Raw genomic sequence first — 11,657 nt, 5'->3', positions numbered from 1 at the left:
GGCACATGCTAAACCTCTTCAAAGGTTGCATTGCACTCTAAATTTGTTTTTTTTTTTTTTTTTTTAAATCTGCATGCCGATGTTCATATGCAGGTTTGTTATAGGACAGTAACTACTTTAGTTTAATTTATTGTAACTGCATTTCATTCATAATTATGTATTTCAGTAGTTTACAGTACAGTAGTTTAAAGGAAATTTAAAGACATATGACATATATATACTGTAGCTTTAAAATAATATTGCAATATTTTAAGGCCATATCGCAATATCATTTCAAAGATGACGGCAAGTTGACTAGTTGTAAATATGTTACATGTTATCTGCAGTGAACATTTACACCAGTAAGAAATAAATTCTTGACATCCACAATTGACATTTCCACTAGCAAGCAATTACTTATATAATATCAAGAATTAACATTTTGACTAGTAAGAACTGAGTTGCAGAAATCCTTAGTTAGTATTGCTTCTTGTCCAAAATTGTTGGCTTGGAATTCTTACTTGTAAAAAAGCAGTTAGTAATAACTACAATTTAACCATAACTTCCACTGATTAAATGTTTATTGGACGTGCCATAGACATGATAGCAGTACACACACCAGAATCTAATTTGAAATATCTGGCTTACAGAGACAAAGAAAAACTGAAGACACAACCTTCTGGACGGACATGACTGTATTTTGTGTCTCTTCATGCTAGGCATAAAGTGCAGTCTTATTGCAATTCATATGTGTATTCTGAAGGCCTTGTTCAAGCCTCGGTAAAGCTGATAAACAGTATCAGTCACACAGGGGATTAGTTACACAGAGTGCACCCATCCCACTGCCTCCTCTCTGCTTAATTCCAACTGCAATCATTTGCATGCCGCATAGTATTGGAAACTTACTGGACATCTTTGGTATGCGGATGGGGCCGCTGCTGGTGCCATCGCCGCCTTCGGTCAGAGCTTTGATCTCAATGAGGTAGTCCTCTCCGGAGGGGATTTGCAGCTCAACACTGGTCTTATTGGTTTCCAGTACTGTCGTTCTGCCGTGCCAGTTCTGCCGATACACAACCTGGAGAGCGTGGATCCTGGGGTGAGCATTTCATTCTTCAGTCGTAACAGTCGGAAATTAAAACTTTATGACCTCTTAGCAACAGGATGCATGGCTTCATTCAACACATTACAGCGTGTGAAAAACAAATCAAATTCCCCAAAAGCAGAAGTGTGTGCAACCAAATTTTGGTTATCCAGTTGCTCTCCAGAGGAGGTAATGAATTTAAAACGCCTTGTAAGGTGGAAGGACATATTTTTAAAACATGACCTTAGATGATGTTTTTTTAATGTCAAAATGCAGCATAATGTTTTATTTCATACTTAAAAAATAAAGAAATAAAAAAAAGACGTGGCAGCAAGACCCAAATGGTGAATTTAGTTTTAAAAACATTCAAAATATGTACCAATTTTTCAACTTTTGATTCACAGTTATACTAAATTATGAACCCATTCCTGTCTACGGGCTCAAAAGAATTCACAACAGACTTATCATTAAATAAGCAGCACTGCATAAATATCTTTTTTTTGTGTGCGTGCAAAGCATTATGAAAAACAGTTTTTTTCACATAAGCATGCAAAGTGGATAAAATGTGATTCATTGTTGTTCTGGTTGAAAGAAGCTTGAATTCCTTCTGTGGCATGATGCTTTTCATTTTTATCACCTGGAACAGATCTTTTAATTTTGAAAGGCCAGACAGGGCCAATCCATAAAGTAACACTGGAGTGCTGAGGTCTATCTTTCCAGTGCGATGAGAAAGCCATTTATTGGGATGACAGCTGCCGAGGCGCTATTTGTTTCTCCAGTTCCTGACTTTCTGCTATTACTCTGACAAACTCACCTTGTATCCTGTCACCTCAGACTCATTTTCCATCGCCTTGACGTGTTCCCAATTCAGAGAGATCTTCGAGTTGGTCAGGTTCCACTCAATATTCCCTGGAGGCTGACTCGGAGCTGTAAGATAGTGTGTAATTATACAGACACAAGGTTCACAAATGAGTGCATATAGTTAACCAATGTCATCAATAGTATTTTCTAACTAACTCAGCTTAGATGTAATCTTCTGTGACCCAGCTGACGTCCAGAAAAAATGGAAAATGTACGTGCTTCAAATAAGGTAGAAATAAAAAGCACACACATATTTACTACTTTTTTTCTTTTTGTGACCTGATCAATGTAACAGGACACATTTTGGGGGGGTCTTTATTCTCTGATCAAATACTTTGGAAAAAAAGGATTAATAATCATGTTTTAGAATATTAAAAAAGACACAACAACGAAGAAAACAAAACAATTAATGTTTACGTTAATTCTCAGTTAGACTACCAACAGGTTCTGCAAGAAAAAAATTACTCAAACAGGTTCACACACTGTCCAGTTTCTTATCTGCAGATCCCTTTTTATGGAACATAAGACAAAGATACACTTTTGCACTAGTAGCCTCTCAAAATTGTATAAGGACCACCAACGTACATCAGTGGCGCTCTACATCGTGCTTTGTCTTTATTTATAGTGCTGTGCAAAAGTCTTCAGCCACCCTAAACTTTGTTATGATCATAAATATTTATTTCTCAGTAGTGTCCTTACTAAAATACAACCAGAACATACAAGAAATATGTATACAGTATTAAAAAATGCAAATCTTTGCAGGTATTTAGTGTGACTACCCTTTCCACACATGCCTTGAACTCTCTTGGGCGGACAATATGAGATTTACAGTACTAATCCTCTGGTGTATCTACACCACGTTGTATTCCAGACATGTCCAAAGCCCCAAAATTGATTGTTTGAGCTACATTTTCATATGGTTGTATGATTCCATGTTTCACAATAAATGTTGAATTCAGTCTTGGAAACAGGTCAACTGTCTGTTGTGAACGATAAACGCAGAGATGTTCTCAATAGTTTTGATGAAATTTCAGCTCAGGTTGAAGTGTGGGAACAAGTGTTAGCGTGTAGGTGGCGACAGTAGTTAAAATGCAAATTGATATTACAAGTGTAGCTCAATTATCTGACCTGTTAGTTGGATAATAAAAAAATGGTGTATCTGAGGCTGACAGCAGGTTGAATATTATTTGTCATTTTATCTAATAAGAACAATAATAACAGAAACAAAAACACAAAAGTCCATCTTAAGCCATCATTCGTGTGTTGTATGCACATTGGAAAAGTCCCTGGCCTGTCTTTATTCCTCCTCTCCGTACTGGCAGTGAAGCAACCCGTTCCTCGAGGGACAACCTACAGACAACTACCAGGAGAATGCAATAATCTTCTTCCTGGTCGTCGTGTGTAGGTTTATTGTCAGCGCCAACACAACCCACATGCCTCTGCCAGGATGTGGCTCAGTAAAGAAACGCTGCCCAGAGGAACACAAGGTGGTGATTTTGTACATAAAAATGGAAAATATGCACTTTATCGGATTTACTCTGACTGCTTTATGCTTTTTTACGGAGATGAAAAGGACCGGATTTCGAGCCCTGTCTCTTTCATTAGTCACATTAGGAAGGTCACAGTTTTAGAAATGTTAGAAATTCTTCCAGCAGAACCCAAACACTTATTTTTATTAGAATGGACACCAACCAAACATTGTGCATTTTTTCTGATTATCTAAAATGACTAATTAAAAAAAACCCATTCATGATTCATTCAACTTTTTCAAATATATTAAGAGTGAATTCCATTCCCACAATATTCAAAAGCCGTTTCTACACTGCAAGGCTTTTAAAGGAGCTTTGTACAACATCCAACATCAACCTCGCACTCTCACTACCAGAATCAGCCTCGAAACATCCATAATTTGTGTGTATCAGCTGTAAAAGTTCCTTTGATGTTATTAAACAGCCTAAAGTCCCCGAAATATTACAGAGGACATGACCTTAATGGTATCTACGGCCCTGGCGTCATGGCCACCACAGACAGCAGAAATGATGACAGTGACTAATAACTCATCCACCATACTGTACATTCAGTATGGCATGTGATTCTTGCATTTAAGTGTGTAGGATTTAGGGGATAGATTGGAAAACTGGAATATGATCTAGATAAGTATGTTTTCTTTAGTGCGAAATAACCTGAAAATAATAATTGTTGTGCTATTGTTACCTCCCAATGAGCTTTTTATATCTATCTAGGTAGAGGGTCCATGTCTACAGTGTGCCATTTTGCACATTCGGGTTTCTACAGCAGCCCGGAAAGGACAATCCAAATACTGGATTTAGATGGGGCCATATATATTTTTGCGCTGACTTGTTTGCAATGAAAGCATCAGAAAAAACAGATTTGTTTAAATATGAAACTGCTTTTTTCAGTGTTTTTGCCGCTCCCTCTCCAGTTGGCTCACAGTAAAAACCTTCTTAACATCTGGATCAGAGATAAGGTGAGCACACATAGGTTATCAAAGAAAAAGATGAGCACATGTTAGCAGGTGCTGGGCAAACAGCCCATGATGTGCCAGACAGTGTAGGACAGGGTCTGCAATGTTTTTTAGGCCAAGGAACCCTTAGCTGAAAGAGAGACAAACCAGGGACCCCCAACTGCTTATATTGTACAAAACTGTGATGCATATTAATCTGTGCGTATGGAGGTTAACAGTCTCAGGCCTGACCTGTATTTGCTTTTCATGGATGGAGGAAACTGTCTAAAATATACGTTGTTATTAATGGCAAAATATGTTGGATTAAGGTAAATGGGTATTTTAGGACATATTTTAATTCTTAAACAGAAAAAAAAAATCAGAAAATTATCAATAATTAGTTGACCCCCGCTGCAGTATATGCGTAAATGTATATGTAAAAAATCTCCTGAACAATGAACACAGATGGAAATCGACCCCAGAGAAGTTTCAGCTAGCTGCAATCTGTAGTCCTCACCACTACATGCCACTAAATCCCCCTAAATCTTACACAATGACCCAGCAATTGGCAAGTAATTAGTGCAAAGTACAAGAAAATTACCTGAAAATTAGCAAAATAACCCTCCATATTATCCTTATTCTGTCAAAATAATTTTATATATACAATTATAATAATTATAAATAGTTTGCAAGATTTTTTTCCTTTACGCTTTAATAAGAATAATTTTTCTAAATCTACTAATATTCTTGAAATTTGCAGAACATTTCTTGCCAAGTTGCTCATTGCCTTTTTCCCCATGTTTTTGAAAGAAATCACACCAGTTTTCTCAGGGTTCAAAAGTTTAAATACATGTGAAAGGGGTCTGAATGCATCACAAGAAAAGTAATGTTAAACCAGGTTTCAAAGGGTCAAAAACTGTACATTTGAACCTACTGTGGGATGTGACTGAGGTAAAAAGGCGAAGCAGAAAATTAAATAATGCACATTATTTTTATCTTATGTGTGGACTCACGTGGTTTCTTGGTGGTGATGTTAAAAGTAGAGCTGCAGGGTCCGAGTCCAGCGCTGTTTTGGGCTCTGACTGAGATCAGATAGACTGTGCTGCCCTTCAAGCCAGAGAGCAGAGCTGTGGTGTCGATAACTCTCACTGTCTCCGCTTCACTCTGCTGAGATCCTCTCTCCCAAAAGAGAACCTGGACCAAAGATACGAGGGTTAACATAGACCTCCAGCTATATCCTCTATCTTTGCCTTTTTCCATTTTTAAAGTGTTTAGACATCTGTGAAGCCTTGGAGTCAAACCATATTTATTTTGCCAATTTCCTATTGAGAGTATCACAATTTGTTTTAAAAAAGTATTACAGAGTATTTAATTCATTAAACTAAAAAAAGCAAACATTTTGGGTAAGGCTTTAATATGCTGAAACTGTGATTCCATAGGAGCTAACTCTAAAGGAGAAGGGGAGAAAATCAGTTCCCTTCTATATCAGTTCAGCCACTGTAGCTCCCGAGGCAGTCCAACCCACATTTTTTAACTACCGAGTGATACTGTATCTGACAATCAGCAATACCAGAGGACTGGGGAGTGAGGAGTACAAGGATAAGGAGCTTGTCAGAATCTGTATTCATAGGGAGATCATTTATGACCCCAACACGAGACAGGAAAAACCAGACAGGAAAATGTCAAACAGATGGTTTGAGAGGAGGTACTTATTCAATTGACTGCACACAGGTTTCCAGGAATCTTGCTTGGGAAAGGCAGATTAGCGACAGGGCCTGGAGTTGCTGATAACAGATGCATCTAGGGTGTTTTTCTTTTTTTAACGCTAGCAGTTTAATTATAGCAGTTTTACCGACACTTAGGGGAAAAAAAACTGAAATACCTGAGAGGAAGAAGTTTAGAGTTTTTAACATCATCTCTGCTAAGAAACTAAACACACACTCAGAGAGGGATGAAAGAGAGGGATCTGAGGAGCCTTAAGCTGTCTTGCTGCATCTTAAAGTCTTACAGAGACAGTGGCAGGAAAGTGCATCATACAGGCAGTGTTTGAACAATGCCAATGTTTGTGTGTGGGAAGCACAGATATTTAATAATGTTTTTATATAGCCAGCTTCAATCCTGACGCCAAAAGGCAACTTTCACATCCACATGATGCGCCCTTGGACGGCATCAACTGAGAATGCAGCCAGACAGAACCTATTGCAGCACCTGCCACGTCAGCCTGATGCGTGGATGGGCACTGTCAGTGGAGAAAGAGGGCGGGTGGAACCTGTCATGTGTGCATAATACGCCACAGAACGGTGTCAGGTTGAAACACTGCTGCTAACGACGTAATATAAGGAGTGCGAAGGTCTTTGTACGGCGGGCGTGCTGGTGGGAGGGGCAGTGGATGGTCCAACTTACTCTGGACTTTCGTGCCGGAGTCTGGTGTTTGCTTCCTGTCTGAATGTGATTTTTATTTTCTCTACACTTTGTCATCAGCCTCCTTCCCCTAATCCTAACCAGCATTTTTATATCCTTTTCTAAACCTGAAAATACAAAATCCAAAGAGAGCAGATAAAACCACTGATTAATTCACTCAGAGGAAAGCCGTTAACGTTAAAATGCCTGGCCTGACTTAATCACTGTAGAAATCTCGTTTTACCTCCAAAAGTTATCACCTCATTTGATAATTTACTACAACATTTAGGGCATCAGGTCCACATTAGCACCTCTGTCCTGCTCTATAATGTTATTTGCTTTTGGAAAGGCTACACATGATAACTCTGCCAAACTAATCAGGTAGTCTCTCTACTCAAATTCTTTTCTCATGTAAAAGTGAAATATTTACCTCGAAGATGCAAATGATAAAGAAAATAATTAGTCTGTGTTTTTGAGCCATAAATTTGTATCATTGCCAATAGAATGAAATAATATTCATATTACATTTCTTTTTCTGTAGTTTTACATTTTCTTATAGCAGACAAGGTACTGTAATGCTAGAACAATGCTGAGCCTTAATGTCTTTGTTTTCAACATGAATCATCAGCTGGTGAGATCACTTATTTGTGAAGCTTTTAAAGGTTTCTCACTTTCATATGAGTCAGACGAATACATTAAAATGTAATCAAATCTGCCAGAGACAGTTGTCATTTCATCGAAAAACAGAGTCACTGGCTGTAAATCAGAAGCCTACCTTTGTCTATATCTAACTGAAATCAAGAACCCTTTGTTTCAGAGATTACCACACATTTTAGTGACAAACGTGTCGCCATATCACTGTAAAATGTACTATGTAAGGGTAAACATTTTACTTTTAAACCAGTCCAAGTCTCTGTCATTGACGATGACTATATGATATAATGATTTATTTGATGCTATTAAAAAAGGGCATGATGTCATGATTGATAGCTGTATCGGTATAGTCGCCATCTTTGGCAGGCAAGAACTTGATACAGTGGAGAACACTACTACGCAGACTCTGGCTCTGAATTACGTCACCTGCACAAGATGGCATTGGGCGCATATTTTGGCGTTATTTTTGTACAGTGGGAGGCAGTGCAGGGTCTCCAACATTAAGGACATTACTGTCAACTAGCTTGTTTCTTGCTAGTCAGTGTGATTTGCAGTGTGTTTGTGGAAATATTTTGGTCCCCAGACTTTGCTTCTGAGTGAGTGCTCTTCCCTGTCAGGTTACTCTTTGGTAAATGCTGCAGCGAACCCGATGAAACGGCACAAAGGAAGAGAAACTCTGTACCGTAAGGCTCTGAGAGAACATTATCTTCTTTCCTCTGCTTAGAAGTGGTGAACGACGCAGTCTCTGGCTTTCCTTTGATATCTATATTCGGCAAAGAAATTGTTGCACATTGCCGAGCCATCATAAGTGCCATTAGCTTGTTTACTATATTACACAAATCCCCCTGTCAAACTGAATGTCCCGTTGTTCAAACTTTGTGGGCCTGTCCTGCAGAGGAGTCCTGAGTTAGAGGAGTTTAGCAAGCTGCATTATTTTAGTTTATCTTGTGCTTATATGGTGAATACAACAAAATAAAGTCGCAATTGATATAACCACATTAAAGCGACACACAGAAAACCTGGGGCCATGAAGTGTTTGTGTTGTTGTCCAGGCAGATAATGAAGCTGCCATGTTTAGTTTGCTGTGTGATAGATCTGATGGACTGGGACAGGGCAGGGTAATTTTGCCTTGGGGCCCTCTAACAGGTTAATCCTGCCATGCTCAGAGACTTTTATAGTGGTATATACTGTAGTTTAATGGTGAAGCAGACAGCTTCAAAAGTTTGTTGTTCAAAGTGTTGATAGTTTGAGTTTTGCTGAGGTATTTTCTACTTTTTCAGGCTGCAACACTTTCAGCTGTATTTAGGTGTTGTGCATTCAGTCAGTGAAGACGTATCCAAGTGCTCCAGCTATTTTTGTTCCTGTAGGTGAAGACGGGCTATGAGCCACAAGGTTGGGTGAAGTGGGAGATAAATTGAAGGGTGTGGTGATGAGTCATCCTCTCAGCCAGTCACGTTATGTCTCTCATACCTTTCAAACAGCTGATCCTGTCAAAATGACATATCAAGACAATGCCACTGTGGTGGTGCAGGTAAGACATGACTGCAGGGCACCTCAAATCTGAAGTTAAAGTGTGTTTCTTATAATTTTTTTTGTCTGCTATAGTGTGGTTTAGATGTATCTTCAGCAATAGCCAGTCCTAACTTGAATGTGTATTTGTCATCTTCTAACACATCAAACATTTTAGAGGACACTTCACTGAAACCAAAGGCACTGCTACCGATGCCTAACTGGTATTTGTTGGTCGCCATGCATGGAGAGCCCTTTGGGGCCTGATGTACCCTGCTGGGACAGACAGGCGGAGGCATTCGAGAGCTCTCCAGGGTCTCTGCTCCACAGCTGACTGCTGAGAGGATTTTATCACTTCAGACTGCAGTATTGTTTTCTACTTCCAGACCTGTGTCTTTATTCGTCCCTTTATTGATCCTGATTTAATAAAGACATACAGGTTTTTTAGTGAGCACCTGATTTACGGCGAACAAAAACTTTTATACCAAAAGGAAGGTATATCCATTAAGAGAAAAAAAAACCCAACAAAGCAAAAACATCTGTTTGATACAATACACCCACACAATGTGACATCTTTTATCCCAGTATGAAAACATATTTAGAAAGCATGGGTCCTGGTGACTTGACTCTAAATGATCACCCAGAGAAAAAAAGCATGTGCAGCTGCCTCTAGAAAGGGATCACTTCTTCATTTCCAACACTAAAGGCTTCCCATAAAATACATTTTGGCAAAGTGCTGTGTTCTGGCATTGTATGAACAGGACATTATGAATGGGCCATGCTCTCTAGTTTAATTCTCCCCCTCCCTCCTTGGCTGGATTGACAGTCTCACTATGGCATCTTATGAGGCTGTGGGTGTCCTCCTATAGGACATTCAGGGGCAACTACCGGAGGAGGTTATTTCTGGGGTTCGTCCAGAGGGCAAGAGATACAAAAGTTTTGTACTGCAGTTATTTTCTGAGACTCGGAAAAAGCAGGTGCACAAAACCTTTTCAAGCACTATCTAATAAGCCACCATGGCACAGTTTTACTGTGAGGAGCTACTGGAACTAGTCCAATCAAGTTTGGATTTACCCCAATAAACTTAAACACATCTGTTTTCATGCGTCAGTGATACCCTGGCTGCTTACCTTTCATCGAATAACCTATATGAGTAACAGGTAACCATATGGCCATTCTGTAGCCTCTCACATCTTTTAACTGCGTGTTGATACATTACAGTCACTTACGTCTTCTTCTAAATAGATATCATCATTCTAATAGCTCAGCACAGGGTGTTGCTTATGCTAATGTTGCTCCATATCTGCTGGATGTGGAAATAACAGTATGTGAACAAGCTTGTCATATGAGCTAAAAAACATGACAACATGTCACCTTTATGTTTACAGCTTGTTTCCACTGTCCCCTAAGTGGCAATCAGTTATTGCCAGCATACTAGCATGCCAGCTACAAACAGATATCTGCAAATGAATGCAGAATATGTATGCCACAGGACAGGATTTTGGTATTGGAGGCATTCTGATTTCCGTTTGTTGTCTGTTTGTAGTCTGATCAATCAAATTTGAGTGGACAGGTTAACAGTGAGAGCAGAGATTAAAAGAGGCGGGATTGCCAAAATGCCATCTTGGAACCCATTGGCTTTAGTCTGATGACAATTTAATGCCTTTACACCAGCTTCCGGAGGCATTTCTTTTTTTCTGCTGATTGTGCACTCCATTGTCGTGAACCTGATAGGCCTTGATGGAATTTCTTCAAATTTGCCACAAATGTCCACTCAGACATATGGACGAACTGATTTGATTTTGGTGGTCAACTGTAAGAGTCACCAGACAGATTTCCATTAACCCTAAAATGACGTAAATTGTAATTGCTATGGTTATAACTTAAAAATTGATATTGTAATAATGATTAAACTTCCCACAAATGTCTAATGGAACAAAATGATGACATCATGGCATTTTATATCTGACAGCCTGGACAGACATGGATGTAAACTACAACTCAAGTGGTTGGCAGGTTTTTTCATTTATCTGCATTTATATGACCAGCACACAGAGGAGAAAGTCTCGGCCAAAATATCCACTATCCTTTATCCAGATATCCACTGGCTACGCTGGAACCCCAAAAATATTGGACATGTTCCCAGGCACTAAAGCTGGCCAATAGGTTTGAAAATTTTAGCGGGTTTAAGTGTCAGTGCACCTGATGCCCATTCCCCTGACAGCTAGAAAGGAACTAATCTACTGGAGGGATGAAGAAGTTTTAGTTTCAGGAACATTTTTGGGATATGTGGGAAAACTGCCCTTGTGGGAAACAAAACTGTATATGTGGCTACTCCAGCTGCAGCTTTAGCTACTCGCTTATAGTGAAGAAACTAAGGCAAACACACAGCTAGTTTAGAAAAGAGAAGCGTCAGTGAGACTTTTTTTTTTTAATAAACCAAGACAGCTGCAGCTAATATTTTAACTTTTTGATGAAGCACTATTTTCAAATTTTAAAGGAAAAAAAGGGCATTATGATGCAGTGGCGTGACATATTCTGTTGCTCTGATTGGTTATCAGTTTATCTATCTATGGCCACTGATAATGCTCCTTGGAAATCAAAAATAAACTGAGAAGTTTTACACAAATATCCATTTGAGAATTGGTTTCATGACGGCAGGCTAGTTAGGATTAGCTCAGGGCTAACAATTCATCATGAGAAAGGCCC

At 39.1% G+C, this 11,657-nt stretch overlaps 1 protein-coding gene across 1 annotated transcript in view; it reads right to left on the bottom strand.

Moving 5' to 3' along the window:
• Positions 1 to 778: 778 nt before the first annotated feature.
• Positions 779 to 11,657, bottom strand: part of LOC121950051 (contactin-4) — a 58,373-nt gene continuing 47,494 nt past the window's right edge. Inside the window, 3 exon segments of the mRNA XM_042495970.1 lie at positions 779 to 1,054; positions 1,875 to 1,987; positions 5,399 to 5,579. Coding sequence (XP_042351904.1) covers positions 779 to 1,054; positions 1,875 to 1,987; positions 5,399 to 5,579 — 570 coding nt within the window.

The sequence above is a fragment of the Plectropomus leopardus genome, chromosome 2 (genome assembly GCF_008729295.1).
Source record: "Plectropomus leopardus isolate mb chromosome 2, YSFRI_Pleo_2.0, whole genome shotgun sequence".
NCBI classification, from domain to species: domain Eukaryota; kingdom Metazoa; phylum Chordata; class Actinopteri; order Perciformes; family Serranidae; genus Plectropomus; species Plectropomus leopardus.
This window is presented reverse-complemented; position numbering and strand designations above follow the sequence as displayed.